At 36.9% G+C, this 15679-nt stretch overlaps 4 protein-coding genes and 1 long non-coding RNA gene across 5 annotated transcripts; 3 read left to right on the top strand and 2 right to left on the bottom strand.

Moving 5' to 3' along the window:
- The first annotated feature begins 44 nt into the window (after positions 1-44).
- LOC110847471 (mediator of RNA polymerase II transcription subunit 8) lies at positions 45-3906 on the top strand. Its single transcript, XM_022094422.2, has 7 exons — positions 45-357; positions 461-604; positions 698-799; positions 865-1090; positions 1184-1225; positions 1701-1818; positions 2980-3906. The coding sequence occupies exons 1-6, from the start codon at positions 187-189 to the stop codon at positions 1712-1714; spliced, it is 699 nt and encodes a 232-aa protein (XP_021950114.1). The 5' UTR covers positions 45-186; the 3' UTR covers positions 1715-1818; positions 2980-3906.
- Positions 2944-4197, bottom strand: LOC110847472. Its single transcript, XR_002547650.2, has 2 exons — positions 3483-4197; positions 2944-3404 (listed from the first exon to the last, which is right to left on the bottom strand). It is a non-coding gene; the product is annotated as an uncharacterized LOC110847472 (long non-coding RNA).
- Positions 4198-4761: 564 nt separating this feature from the next.
- On the top strand, positions 4762-6624 carry LOC110847173 (UDP-N-acetylhexosamine pyrophosphorylase-like protein 1). Its single transcript, XM_035849385.1, has one exon. The coding sequence runs from the start codon at positions 4901-4903 to the stop codon at positions 6404-6406; it is 1506 nt and encodes a 501-aa protein (XP_035705278.1). The 5' UTR covers positions 4762-4900; the 3' UTR covers positions 6407-6624.
- On the bottom strand, positions 6448-8531 carry LOC110847174 (dynactin subunit 2). The gene is made up of 9 exons (XM_022094054.2): positions 8372-8531; positions 8233-8304; positions 8066-8121; positions 7825-7984; positions 7667-7762; positions 7494-7582; positions 7224-7425; positions 6946-7134; positions 6448-6875 (listed from the first exon to the last, which is right to left on the bottom strand). The coding sequence occupies exons 1-9, from the start codon at positions 8405-8407 to the stop codon at positions 6633-6635; spliced, it is 1143 nt and encodes a 380-aa protein (XP_021949746.1). The 5' UTR covers positions 8408-8531; the 3' UTR covers positions 6448-6632.
- Positions 8532-10723: 2192 nt separating this feature from the next.
- Positions 10724-15550, top strand: LOC110847223 (WW domain-containing adapter protein with coiled-coil). Its single transcript, XM_022094120.2, has 11 exons — positions 10724-10844; positions 10914-11221; positions 12106-12237; positions 12325-12835; positions 12921-12941; positions 13089-13685; positions 13794-13843; positions 13949-14026; positions 14177-14212; positions 14458-14566; positions 14803-15550. The coding sequence occupies exons 2-11, from the start codon at positions 11216-11218 to the stop codon at positions 14913-14915; spliced, it is 1653 nt and encodes a 550-aa protein (XP_021949812.1). The 5' UTR covers positions 10724-10844; positions 10914-11215; the 3' UTR covers positions 14916-15550.
- Positions 15551-15679: the final 129 nt, after the last annotated feature.

Below are 15679 nucleotides of genomic sequence, written 5' to 3'. Positions count from 1 at the left end.
CGCTCTATTCGCTACACTCACAAAGATACACACTTTTCAACCGGCTGAGCTGACTAACTAACTGCAGGGATTTCATTTTAATTTTATTTAAACTTTGAATTCATTACATAATTAGTAATAATAATTTATTACAAAGTCGATCCTTGTTTTTAATTTGTGTTGAGTTGAATATTTTAAGACGGTAGGATGGCAGCTAATCGGGAAGAAAAGCAATTGGAGATGGCGACGGAAGTGATGCTTCAGCGTATCAACGAAATGAAATTGTCATTAAATTCACTTATGTGGAAGTTGGACAACGACCACCAAAATATCACTTTTCCAGACTTCTTGGACGCGTTTTCAGTAATTTCAGGACAGGTAAGCCAAGCGCTGCAATTTTTTTTAAATTTGAAGTTGTTTAAGGATTTGTATTTGCTAAAGTTTGAAACTATACAGTGTTGTGATTATACGTATGTTTCAGATGAACACGTTGATGAGACTGCTGCGATCGGACAAGGTACCCATGTTGAAGGGCCTTACCGTCCTTCCACTTTCGCTCAGCCAAGATCCTGACCAAGCTTTAATGGCGACGACGGATGCCAGACTTCCCTGTTTTAACCATGAGGTATGGTCAATGTGTAAACTTAGCATCGTTTATGGATTGATTCAGTAATGTATTATACATGTTATAAATGATCATGTCTAACGTTATCGGCAGGTCGTACCAGATTATCTGCGTACCAAGCCTGTTCCTGACGCAGAATTTAAGCATAATGCAGTCGAAGCACGAGCCAGTGTTGTCAACCAAGACACGGTTACAGTGAGTACATTAAATTAGCATTTGTTTACTAATTGTCTTTTTTGGGAAAATGTTTAACTCAATAGAAGCAAACCGCGGCAATGAATAAGATGGCGAGCCACGTTCTGGACATTATCAACACAGCCAGGGATGACTGGGAAGCGGCGGAACGAAGTGGCCCTCCTCCAACGTTTTCAAACGGGGACACACAAGAGTTGGTCACGGCCTTGGCGACTGGACGAGCTTTCAAAATCGTACCTGTGCCTCAACTATCACGACAAACATCCACGCCCACTTCAACCACATCTCCGGGTAGACGATTTCATCGACAACTTTTAGATAATAATGAAACAAAGTGTTTGTTTTTTCTTGATTTAACGCAATATGACATTTCTTATTTTGCAGCTGCTCCTAAAGGCCCTGGACCTATCAAGACCAACATAAAAAGTGCGCATACTTACTCATTCACTCGAACATAATGATAATTAGCTCTGTAATAGTAAATTAAAGTAATCCAGAGGGGTTGCTACTTTTTGACGTCACAGCCAATCATAAATTAAGTATCAACATAATTGGTGCTTCTATTTGTCGCGTATGATCATGATGCAGTCAATAACAGTGATTGTAGTTTAGGTACAGGGGACATTCTTAGGAAAATGAATCATCGTTGCCTTTAAGTTTACAAATATTCCTTCCAATGGTATTAGAGAGATTAATATTTAGAGTTTATAGAATCACTGCCGTCTAATCACCACATTTTATCCACGTACGGTGCCCTACACATATCAATAATGACAGAATTGTTTTGCACGGGTTTAAAGAGATTTATCCTAACACGTGTAGCACGTATATAAGTAGGTAGAAGAAATCTGTGTAATTAATACGTTCACTACTCTAATTTAGTGTTCTTTTTTGTGTTTAGCTAAGAAAAGATGAACACCTACCTTATTCTATAGTGTCGCTGCTTCTCCAGTTTGTTATGCGTACTTTACGTAGATGAGCGCAGTCAATCAATTGGTGACCAACTCATTCGGCCAGAGGTGGGTGGTGAGATTATGCCGGGTTTCGTAATTTTGTGCTTTAACCTTATAAAAACTAATTAATTTTGACCTGGATACCATTTAAAAACGGAATTAAAAATGGTTTCTATTGCATTTGGGGGCGGATTTACTGGGGGCAGAATACCATTGAGACCGACTTGTGGGGCGGTGATAAAATCAGTTGGGGACTGAATTAATGCAAACCGATTTTGAATATTCTACTGATGTAGTTATGATTTATTAGGGACCTGGAACTGATTCGACAATAAAAATTAGAACATAATACATTTTTAACATGAAATTGCAACTGAACCAAATGAACACACGATATTAATTTTGATAAAAAGATCGGATTTGATTTTGATAGTACTACAAAAATAAACTAAACGAATAAATCGTCATCATTCATGTCATCAATTTGATGACACTGATTTTAGGATGCATTTTATATTTTAAACAAGTTATTAGCTATAATTTTGTCCTTCAGTGTTCTGTGACTTGTTCCGATCGGTGGTGACACTATTGCGAATATATTAGCTAAAGAGAACGTTGTGATAATTTTAAAAAAATATGAACTGTATCATATTTACAACATGATACAGGTCAGAGGTCAACGCCGACCAATTTATTAGCGGCGCCAATGTTGGATAATTTTTCGGGGGCGCGGCGTGACCTCTGATGCACTTCCTCCGAGTTCCTCCCCCCACTACAACTACAACTCTAAACTCTAAAAAAATTAGTTCAGGCTTGAAGAAAAACCAACGACAAATAAGGAGGAAAGAATGGAACTGAGAAAATTTTCTCGGTCATTTTATTTTTATTTTTTCCTACACCTTATTGATGTAGCCCGGTCTCAACGGAATTCTGTAACCATACACCTTATTGGTGGAATCCGTCGCCAACGAGAAAAAGTTGGCCTACACCTTAGTGGTGTAGTCCGTCGCTAAGGCGAAAAATTTGGCCTACACCTTATTGGTGTAGTCCGTCGCCAAGAGATCGAAATCGCCCTCCACCTTATTGGTGGAATCCGTTTTTAAAAGGTTAACATGCTTTGCATTTCCCTGTCTGTCACCATGTCGTTATGTACATAGATATGCTTGCTGTAATAGACTTTAGACTTTTTAATATTTTGCTAAATAAATGTGTCGTTTATTATTTCAGGTTGAAGGGGGTTAGTAAATATTCTTAGTATATATTTTCAATATCTTCTTCATTTTGCACTTACTGTATTAGTTTTAACAAAGTATTTAGTTGTACACAATAGTGAACGACATTATATTGAAATTTGTAACTTTGTACATAAATATGAGGATTCAAACTAATCTTAAATAAGTATCAGCCATAAGTTTCTCCTCCTTAATCGTCAGTCCAGGTCGAATACCAATGATGAACTTCAGAGTCTGGTTTACATGCATCTTTGCATTCAGCTTCCGTATGAAATCCACCGGCACTTTTACACCCATGATACGTAGATTGGGAACATTTTCTATTCTTGAAAAACCATTCCGTAAAATTTATGTCGCAGTGGACATTAGGAGGATGAATTGGATGACCAGCGTGAGAAACTATGCTAACATCACACTGTGCTGAAATTAATTTTTAACATTTAGTTCGAATTGTAAATTGTCCTAATAGTTAAATAATATACATATACCATTACCAACCTGGCAAGTGAGACCTCCATGCTGATAAGAACGGGGAGCAAGAAGCACATACGATTAAAACGCACAAGAATGTAACTTCAAACACACAAGATTTTCTTGTACTGTGAGCCATTTTAGAAATTTTAAATGAAGTTTATGGAGTACTTGAAATGGTGAATTTGTACTTGCTTTGAAAGCCAACAAGATGGATCTAATTCTTCCCAGCCTTTTATAAGAGAGAGACCAAGATGTGATTCAATACGTGTGATTTCTTCAAGTAATTCATGCCTCACGTCATGTAACGTCATTTCAGACAAATATTATTGACCATCATCATCATCTTGTGAGTTTATACATAGTTCTACTGATAAAATAATAATTTCCGATGCAGTAAAAAATAAATGTTCGTGACCCCTGTCACATATGTATATTTCATACATTAAAAGATGCTATGTTACCATTCAAGAACATCCACTTTTACTTGTACGAGAATGTGCTAGACACAAAAATAAATAAATATGCCTACATGAGATTGGATTATACAAAATGATACGTGAGCTTGACCGATGAAATAATTCATCACTAGTGCTGAGTTTCATTAAAGATTTATCAAAGAGGAAAAGCATGTGAAGTTTTGAGAGATAGCACAACTCGTGTTTAACAGGAATGATGTGATTCCGATCGTGTACTTTGGATCTGTACTGTAATGTCTTTAACTGCTGCTGCATAAATACATTAATATATTATATTGTAGCGCAGGATAAATAATTTGACGTAATCCGATTACGTAATATTGTCAGCTACACCCCTCTCTTGTCGACTGCCACTCAATTTTTATTAGATTTCAATTATCGGTGGCTGGTATTTGACGCACTTGACGATTGATTAAAAATGTTTGACATTACATCCACGAGAATCCATTCCAATTCACTGAATTGGATGGAGGATTTAATTCAGAACTAAATAGCATTTATCTGAATTACGTATGTAGTGTATTTTTAAACTTACGGAAATGCGAAAATGTTATATCCTTTAACAAAGGATTAACGTAATCATGTATGTAACTACATAAATAATTTCAGTATAGTTTGAATTTCTCGTATATTTATTTATGCACTATTGCGTAGGCACAATGAAGACCAACTTCAATCTTCATAATCAGATAATAATGATGATACCACTTCAGAGACACTTTAGATTGATTGAATGCATATTAAAAATTTAGTATGCATGATGTCACGTTCACATATCAGATTATTGACCACTGACGAAATATACAATCAACATTCAATGAATTCTTTGCTATTTCCGTCACCCATTCTGATCTGCATATATAAATGCATGAAACATGAACTACAGACTCATATCGACTCTGTAAAAATACATATATTTTCACAAGCACCTAAACTTATTGTGCTCCCAAAGAAAAAGTCATTATAATGGATTTAACGGCGTTAAAGGAAACTTTGCTGGAGAATGGTCAATCCCATCTTCTGCAATTTTGGGATGATGTAGAACCAGACCAACAACAAGAGTTGTACAACGACTTGTGTAAGATCAATATCCCACAAGTTACCCAGTATTTTGAAAAGGCAATGAAGGCCAACACCACAGAAAAACTGGACAGCAGGATGCAGCCGATTCCAGAGGAGCAGTACTCCTCCTCCTCCCACTGCACGAAAGAGGAGCTTCAGAAATACAGACAGATTGGACTTGATGCTTTACGGGAGGGCAAAGTAGCTGTCCTACTTCTGGCAGGAGGACAAGGGACACGATTGGGGGTTAACTACCCGAAAGGGATGTTTGATGTTGAACTTCCATCTCACAAGTCACTCTTCCAAATTCAGGCAGAGAGATTACAAAGAATCCAACAAGTCGCTGGAGTCCAGAATGATCATAAGGTGCCATGGTATATCATGACGAGTGAGGGTACAAAAGGGCCAACGGTTCAGTATTTCCAATCCAAGGACTATTTCGGATTGGATGAAAAGAATGTAATCGTCTTTGAACAGGGAATGTTGCCAGCGTTTACGTTTGATGGCAAGATCATCTTAGAAAACAAGCACAAGATGTTCAAGGCCCCAGACGGGAATGGCGGACTTTATCAAGCTTTGCACAATGAAGGGATATTGAAGGATATGAAGTCTCGTTATATTCAGTATGTCCACGTCTACTGTGTAGATAACATTCTTCTGAAAATGGCAGATCCGGTCTTCATGGGTTACTGCATTACAAAGGGTGCCGATTCCGGGGCCAAAGTTGTGGAAAAAACTATTCCAACAGAACAAGTTGGAGTATTTTGCAAAGTTGACGGGAAATATCAGGTTGTCGAATATTCAGAAATCACAACACAAACTGCTGAGCTGATGAATCCTAAAACTGGTGGACTGCAATTCAATGCTGGAAATATTTGCAACCATTTTTTCACGCTTGACTTTCTGGAAAAGTTATTGTCTGGGCTGGAGGATACGCTGGTTCATCATATTGCGAAGAAGAAGATCCCCACAGTTGATCCCAATTCAGGGAATACTGTAACACCAAAATCACAGAATGGAGTTAAGCTTGAAAAGTTTGTCTTTGACGTATTCCAATTTTCTTCCAAGTTTGCCGTTTGGGAAGTTCAAAGGCAATATGAATTCAGTCCTTTGAAGAATTCCGATACTGAAAGTAAGGATACCCCAACAACGTGTAGAAATGACCTGCTCTTTAACAATCTACAACAATTACTCAACGCTGGGGTCACCTTCAACGGTAAAGATAACGAAGTAATGGATCTAAATAATAATCTTCCTGAAGTAGAAATTTCTCCCTTAGTGTCATACGACGGTGAAAACCTTGAGTATATAGCCAACAACGTAATCATAAGTAGTCCATTACTAATAGTAAAGAAAGGAGAAAAAATTAGATTAACATCAACTAACAATATTAAAATTTTAGAAGTTTAATGAACGTAATTTGAATACAAATAATTACCGAATAGTATTTCAATTTTTAGTTAAGATTGTTCTTAATAATAATAAAAATCTCCTGCTTTGGTACAATACTCTCTTTTACCAACTAATGCACCTTACACATAATAAAATCATACATCGCTTTATATTAATATTATACGTGTATATGTAAACATGTATGTACATTAATAAATACCTTTAGCTAGAAAGACACCTTGGATTATTTCCCACCAGGACGTTTCAAAGTCTCACTAATAACAATTTGCAACTCCTTTAATATCTTATCGTTTTCTAACGTGCCACCAGCAATAGCTTCCTGAAGGCTTTTTATCTCTGAGAGTTCTTTAACCACTTCACTTGCTTCTTGATGAAGCTGTTGCAAAGAGTTTAGCCGTTCGGCTAATTCTGGCAGGGCTTGAATGGTGCTGGAAGATTCCTCCATCAAGTCGTACAAGTCGGACAGCTAAAGATTAAACACAGAAAGATGAATATCGAATCTTGTAAACAACTAACAAGAAATTTATTCAAGTTACCTTTAACGTTCTTTCTAATTCTTGAACATCTAATTTTTTCTCTGATATTTTGGTTACTTTCTGAAGCACCGATGATAACCTAGTTTCAATCAGCTCAATGTGAGTTGGTTCTAGTAAACTCAGTTTGGTGCTGAGGACGGAAAGGCAGCCTAAAACACTATGATTTTTCGGGCTTATCGCAACAGTAGCCTAAAATTGAAACATGTTCAATTATTTATTTCATCGGCTTGATGTTGTTGCACTACTATATCTTGCCATGATTAACCATTTAGTCTTACCAGTTTATCCTTCTGTTCAGTTCCTAATACACCTTCCAACATTTTTATTCTATTTTCTAGTTCTGTAATTCTGCTGAATTGACCTGGTTTATTCGAACTTGAAGGAACACACAGCTCATACTGCAAACCATCTTTAGATCCAGCAGATTTATCTGCTTTTGCCTTTTCCTGGGACATTTCTCCAAGTTTTACTGTCAATTTTCTGCAAATTTGAGTGAAAATGCATGCATTAATAAAGTATAAAAACATGCAGAACATTAATTAACCAACTTCTTTAAGGCATTAGAGTCATCATTCCCAGTAGAAGCTTTGGCTGGATCAATTCGTAGTTCCAAAAGTTGTTTTTGCATTCCATTTGCCTAAATTCACACATTATTCAGTACTGATTAGTGGAATTTATCAACTAATCCTCGTGTAGCTAATAATGTAACTGACTAACTGACCTGCTTTAAAATTTCTTGGGCACTCAAATTAGGATCCCCTGCATCTGCACCCATTCCTTTAACTTGAACTTCACTTATCAGCTCATTAATTTCGCACTAGGTACGAGAAATTCAAGAAATTAGATTATGCACTACATTTGTGAAGTACAAATGCACACCTTTAGTCGCAAGAATCTTTGAAACACAGTTTCTTGTTCTCCTGTTGGAGCCAACTCCCAGCATGTAATCGCATCATATCCCTTCTTTCGAGACTTTGTGAAACCTTGGTCAGCAAAATCAACTTTCGATCCATCCAGATATTTCCCTCGAAATCGTTCACTATAATTTGAGACAATGTGAAACAATTGACAATTAATTAATAATATATTACAATAATATATATTACAGTTAATAGTCTACCTAGCAGTTTCTGGATTTAAATGAACTCGTTCTATTTCTCGTGAGTCCTCTTCGACCTGTTCCACCACAAAATCACACCAACAATTAGTAACTCGTAAAACAAGATAAATTTAATCCAACTGAAAATGATATTTACATGCAATTATTTAAATTGATATCCTGCGTACCTCCGCAAAATCTGTGTACTGGTCACTCTCCGGTAAGTCTGTCGTCTCATAAATGTCTGGCTGGTCATACGCCTGTAAAACGATAACAATTTTATTTTATTTTCTTAAACCTCTTTCATACCTGGAGAGATAAGCTTACAATTCCCGGCAGGTTGACATATTTCGGATCCGCCATACCTACTAATTTTCTTCGACAAATAATTCCAAACTAATAATTCAATTCTTAATGACTCATGCTCGCACAGTGCAAGTTCTTGTTGGGCGCCAACTGCTCAGTTTCACAGAGTACGTTGGTAGGATTTCTGCGTTGAGATCCAAAGGCAAAAATTGTCAAATTCTGTCCTAGATCCTAGTGTAACGCTGCGCTCCGCTCCACCACCACTCCATCACGCATACTCAAATAGTGCACTGTTTACATGAAACGCACGTGCACTCATGTTTCTCGTCAAAACTTCTGTCCACTTTAATAAATATTTAATCCAAAAATAAATAAAACACCCCTCTTCCACGAGACCTTTTAAAGGAAATTCTTCGCAACAGCACTTATTTTCCATAATTAGTGTCCACGGTTAGAAATTTGGCATGGTCAGGCAGATATTGATTTCTCGTTATTAAATTTGCTACCGCTTAGTATTAAAATTATACCGGTCCGTAAAAGTTTGCTACCGATATGGTAAAACAGCAGTAAAATGATACACTTTTTAGCCCTAGTCAGGGCTTATAGAACCGTCATGTCCGTCCGTCTGTCCGGCACGATAGAGCCAAATTGACCGACTTGAAATTTTTACCATATGCATATTGGACAAAGTTAGGGAACGAGTTCGAAGATGGGCGAAATCGGTCCAGTGGATGACCGGTGGGGGTCATCGGAGTGGGTGGGATATTATGCACCAAAATTTCAAAATTGTGCTAGAAAGCTGAAATTTGGTACACAGGTTACTAATGGCTCCTAATGGAAGAATATGAATTCAGATTGGCAAAATTTTCATCTTGAGGGACCCTATGGGGTGACCCATACGGTATGTGACATACCGATTTTTCAAAATCGTTATATCGAGTTGAAATTTGGCAGAGAGGTTGCTTATGGGTCTTATTGGAAGAATATGAAATGAAATTGGGGAAATTTTTATCTGGAGCGACCCTATGGGGTGACCCACACCGATCTTTAGAAATTGCTTTAAAAATATGAAATCTGGCACGGTGATACTTAATAGCTACTCATGAAAGAATATGAAGTTACCTCTCTTTAAACACAAGCTAGCGACCTGAAATTTTTCCACGTTCATTTTCGGGTCAAAAGTAAGGATAAGTTCGAAGATAGACATGATCGGTTTGGTCGGTGGGGGTCTTTTAAGTGGCCCTTACTATTTCTAAAAGGTGGGATTTCTAAAAGTATAATCAGTTGAAATTTAGAATGGAGTCCAGAATTAGTGCAAAATAGGAGCACATAATTTTATAGAAAATTAGTAAACATGGGTTTACTAAGCAATGCTGGTTCGAGCTATGCAAAGCTGTACTGACAGGTTATTAAAAGTTTCCATCTGAAATTTGGTATGGGGGATAAAAACCACTTTTAGATAGCACACACAGGTTTGGAAGTTCAACATGTTAAAGTATTTGATACCAAATAGTAGAAAATCGAACAAACATTTAACTCTGCACTTCATGGAGTTCTGTAATATTATGTTGGTCAATTCGAAGAAAAATTTAGAACTCAGACTCACCGAGTCAGGGACTCTGTCCCTGACTCGGTGAGTCTGAGTCTATCTACATGGAGTATGCACTGTGTTGGTTTTCATTGCGTCTATCTATGTACAATCATACAATAATAATTATTTTATGTACAGGCATTGACGCAGTAATAAAACCATGAAAGTTTCAATGCAAACGAAACCATGCAGCAGCCAGCATTGGTTTCATGAAATGCGAAACAACGTGAGCTGGATGTGAGACAAAGTGTGAAACAAAGTGAGACGTGGTGGTGGTGGTTTCATTCCCGGCAACCAAAATTTTGCCTTTGGGTCTGCAGGCCTAAAACTGACCATCCCACTATGAGAATCATGTGGAATGGAAACCATCAATGCAAGTTCCAACCCCACAACAAATGTCAAAAAAAGTCGTCTCAAATCGGCCGCTATTCTCCTCTCGAAATCTGAGACTAAAATAAATGAAGCCTTGAGAAAAAATTATCCATATTTTTATTTGTCATTTGTCCAAGTAGTTCAGAACACATCCGACGCCATGCTCACTTCCAAAAGTTGCACATCCCTTCTTTGCCAAGTTGTCATTATTATTATTATGATTATTATCATTTTAGCCATATCAACATTACATTACATCACACACTAAACCCTGCAACATCTTTTTCTACACCGCACTCCATTCAAAACGGGAGGTTTTCCTGGCAAAATATGTTGATAAGGCCGCAAGAGCCCGTCACCTTCGGAACAAGATTGGAGCACGGACCCACGTCCACCCTGCCAAAACTTATCCTTCTCCTATAACAGGTTACTCGAGGTTACGCTTCCATGCTGCCAGATCCCAGATTGGCTTGGTTCCTCTCCTATGTCTCCAACATTGTGGACCCCACATCATGCCCCCTTTTCGAGCTGGTATTTCAATATTTTAAACATTTACGAGTAGAATGTCACGATGAAGTTAATTTTCTCCAATTAAAATAGGCACGACTAAAAACATTTGGGTCTCGGAGAGATGACGAAATTGGTGGTTGAACCCGACGGGAGCGAAGACTAGTACCAAATTCAAGTGTAAAGTCAAAGCATCGAATCGAGCCATCATTTGTACAACATATATCAAGTTATAGACGAGAGGTCAGCTAAAATCTAACTTTGGCGTAGATTATGTGGCCAACTCCATCCCTAAATTCACCTCCAGCTGAGCAAATGCGGCCCTTGAGGGTCATTCCCTCAGAGGAGCTACATTAGGCTGACCTTAATCGCCATAAAGTCTCGTAGACGGTAGAATGAATGTAAGTCCAACGAAGAGGGAAGAAATAATAAGGCAGGGCTTGTAAACAAATCAAAAATTAATTGCAATTAACGACAAATTAGGTGGAAATTTGGGAAAAAAGTTGACTCGAGGTATGCAAAGTAGGTAGAGTTAGGCCAGGTAGTTTTAGCGCTTTCGAATTTTAAAAGAATTGAGATTTCAATCAAATTCGACAAATTGTCGATATTTACCGAATTTTGATAACAATTAATTCAAATTCAAGTTTTTACAGTGATTAGTATAAATTTTGTCAGTAATACAATGTTAAGAACGAAAATATTACATTTTAAGGGTAGATTTTCATAGTTTGCGATCAGTAAAGGTTTACGCGAACAAGACTACAGAGTCGTGCAATTTGTAGGTTTGGTAAATCTCTGTTATCAAATGAGGATTTTGGATAATATGAAAATAAGTTATAGATTTATATTCGATTATATACAGAAAGGTTTTTATTCAGTTGACATTTAGAAATTGAACGTATTGTCAAGTCATCCTTATCAAATAGTTTTGAATTTATTTTTCAATGTGATCAATAATGAATTATCGTAAAGTACAGGTATTATAAAGTTAAATCGACAAGCTCATATTTAACTTGATCAATGTCATTTGCTTGTTTAAAATATTTTTTGATTACAAACTAATGTAATATATTGTTTACCTTTTTGATCTGGATGATTGTAGTAATGTATAATGTATACAAAATATAAATAAGTTATTTTTCAGCGTTGAATCAGGTTAATTGCACTAAAAAATAATTACTCAAGTTTCTCAATTATAATTACTAAACCACGAACTAGCACTGTTCTTGCAGTTACCACTTTTGTTCTGTTGTACTCAACTTGATTTATGTTTTATTGTTTTCAGAAAGGAAAAGTGGGGGAGTGGGTCCGACACACTAGCTCCTCTGGCAAAGAATATTATTTCCACGTGACTAAACAAATTTCGCAGTGGGAGAAACCTCGGGAGTGGCTAGACTATGAAAAGCGACATGGACCTGTAAGTGAATATTATTTAATGGTCATTGCTTCATTATATATGACAGTTAAGCTTCTAGAACTAAAATCTGTAACTTTATTATTGAAGGTCCCAAATGTACCTTATACATCCTCGTCGCAGAAGCAAAACCAGAATAAAGTTCACCAGTCACAACAGCAGCATCATCACCATCAGTCCCATAACTCCTCTTCCGGTTCTAATCACGTCAATACCAACACCTCTTCCGACCAAAGAGAAAGAAAGGCGCAAGCATACCATCAGCAACAACAACATCATCATAACGCTACTTCACATAATTCAACAAATGCCAACTCATCCCATTATTCTACCAGCTCCGGAACAAATGCTACACAGCAACAACAAAATGCTACATCCAATACGTCTGCAACTTCTAATATTCATCATCATTCCCACCCTGCCGCCAATAATCATAGACTAGAGTCGAATTCATCCATACACCATTCTTCAAGTTCCACCACCACCCCTTTTGGCGCAAGGGGCTCCAATAATAATGATATCAAAAACTCCTCCTCTGCAGCGGTCACTGCTAACTCCCTTGCCACTGCATCCCTTCGGGATACCCGTAAACCTTCCGAAGGTATGATACCTGTACACATACAAATTTTGGCTGCTAATGCTAGATACATTGTCTTGATAATATATTTTTTTGTCCGTTTGTGTAGATTTACAAACGGAAGATATGGGTAAGCAACTTTATATCTTCTTTTATAAACGATACGTTGACTAGTTAACATAGCAATCTTGCCCCCTTGATGAAGTAAAAAGTCAACGTGGTTCGTTTTTTGCTCATCATCATATGGATATATTTTAAATGGAAATACTTTTTTTAGACATATCCCCCTTGGATGACAGCAATTCCCCGGTGTCGAACCACGATTCCTCCAAGGTCCAAAATTCCCATCACCAAAACTCCCACCCGAATTTTCAATCTCACTACCACCATCCACACCATCATTATCCCAATTCGAAGAATCTCCACCAGGACGAGTCATCCAGAGAAGAAATCAGAAATTCTGCCTTCCACCAGCATCCCAATAGCGGAAGACTGATACATCATTCAGGAAGTAGTAATCTAGGAAACAATGGCTATCACGGTCGAGATCGTGATAGGGACATGAGAGACAGTCCTAGAAGAATAGATAATAGGGATTCCAGGGATTTTAGGGATAAAGATAGGGAATATAGGGATTATAGAGATAAAGACTCAAGGGATAGGGATAGAAGTGATCGGGACAGGTTACGGAGAGACCGAGACACAAGAGACAGTCCAAGACGTTACGACCGTGACCGCAATGATAGAGATAGGGACCATAGATGTAGGAATAGGGATAGGGATCACCGGGATAGGTTACGGCATAGATCTAGTTCTAGATTACGAGATGAGCGGTCCAGAAGCCCAAGAGAAAGAGATGGTACACCTGAAAGACGTAAGTTTTTTTCCAAATTTAAATATTTACCAATGTCACAACAAACTTCGGGTTGAGATGCACAATTATCAACAACAATGAATTCTAATTCTGTAATTTGTTTTGCAGCTGGAGGTGATTCCGGAGGAGTAACAGGATTAGGGTCCTTGGGGGCGCTGGTAAGCATATAGTAATAATTTTTTAAGGTGTACTCATGATACTCAACACTGGACATAATAATTAGCTGGATTTGTGTAACGTTGTTTCTTCTTTTATGTTTATAGGCAGCTCTGAACTCGGACGCTGAAACCACTCCCTTGCAGTCGCTGGCACAGTACTTCCGCGAAGATCTCATAGCTCATGTAACAATCTAATTTTAATATTTTAATATTCTTATAAGTTATTGTATTAATTTTTTATTGACAATAATAGTTTATGAATAAGAAATATTATTGTATCAAATACTGTATTATGAAGGAGAGAGAGTAACTATTTAAATTTTTATCTTTCAGGCGCAAGACTTACCCGGGGATGAACTGGAAAGAAAGGTGAATAGAAATAACAGGCAGATTAATTAGTCTAGCATTAAGTTTAGCCTATGGGACTTCTGTCTATATTAATTTTTAACGTCTTAACGTTTTAACGTTTTTAACGTCTTCTGTTCATTTATTTATGCCAAACTTTTTATCCAACATAATATTGATAGTTTATAATCCAATATAATATTCTGATTTGCTGTTTTGTACATGTTCCCATATAATAATTGACATTCGTATATATTTTTCAATTGCAGGCAAATCATCTTAGCGACGAGATAATGACGACAAGTTCAGTTCAGTTGTCTAAAGTGTGTGCCGAGTTAAAGATGGCAAGAAGTTTAGTGCGTTTAACTGATATTCAGGGTGAGTCTCTAATAATTAGAGAAAAAAATAATTAAAAATAATTATTATTTTCAATCTATAAAATAAATGGCCAGATTTGTATAATCTCCCGTTCGCTTAATATTCATTTCCCGAACAGTGATTACGTAATATTCGTAATACTCACTTTCAAAAGTGACTATTACGGATATGTATTTGGCATTGTCCTCAAGTTACTATCTGACCACGTATCAATTGATATCCTTTCTCTTTTACAGCAACGTTACAGGATCAACGGATTCTTTTTTTAAGGCAACAAATTAAACACCTGGAAGAGAGTGATCGTGACAATTCCTCTTCAATGTTAGGCTTGGATACTGGTGACTCTTAAGTATAGTCGTTAAAATAATTAGTTAATTATTTATACAAGTTGAAACTGTAACAAATCAAAACGTGGAAGTGAAGTTATCGTGAATTCAGCGCCCTAATTATGGGGGTTAAAGTTTATTACACGGCATAATCTGGAGTGGAATCAGAAATGTTTAACCGATATTACTACTACTACGACCTTCCCGACTGATCAAAATTCAGCTTCCTCCAAACTTGGTTTTTTACGGGTTAATGAATGTGTTTGTGGAATTTTTAACTTTCTAAATTATGCAGTAATTATCTCGACAACATTCAACATCGTCTAATTTCAGTATTCTTTTTTCATTAATTCATTTAACTATTCTGTTTGTGTTAACACCAAAGTTATAGCTGTGCTGGCGGCGGTGTGTCTAGCATGACAGATTAACAGATTATTATTATTATGTCATTGTCGTAAACTAAACCTGATTTCTATATGTCAACAAGTCTGCAGTTCATCGAAGGTATGGAAATTGTCCTTTTTATCCACTTTTTTCCATCATGTACATTTTATTAGCTTGATTTGTATAAAAAAGTCAAGCAATATTTTAAATAAAATTTAAAATCGTGAGCACCTCAGAACTACAAAGCTGGGGTGTAAGCACGTGTTCTCAAATACTCACTGATCTTTGCTACAAGTTTATTCGTTTTAATAGAGTTTTCATAAGACTTTTCTCATTGGTAGCTACACTCACTAATGCATTAAATTGACCATATACTACTTTGTTTCTACTATTATTATATATT

The sequence above is a fragment of the Folsomia candida genome, unplaced genomic scaffold (assembly GCF_002217175.1).
Source record: "Folsomia candida strain VU population unplaced genomic scaffold, ASM221717v1 Fcan01_Sc003, whole genome shotgun sequence".
Classification (NCBI taxonomy): domain Eukaryota; kingdom Metazoa; phylum Arthropoda; class Collembola; order Entomobryomorpha; family Isotomidae; genus Folsomia; species Folsomia candida.
This window is presented reverse-complemented; position numbering and strand designations above follow the sequence as displayed.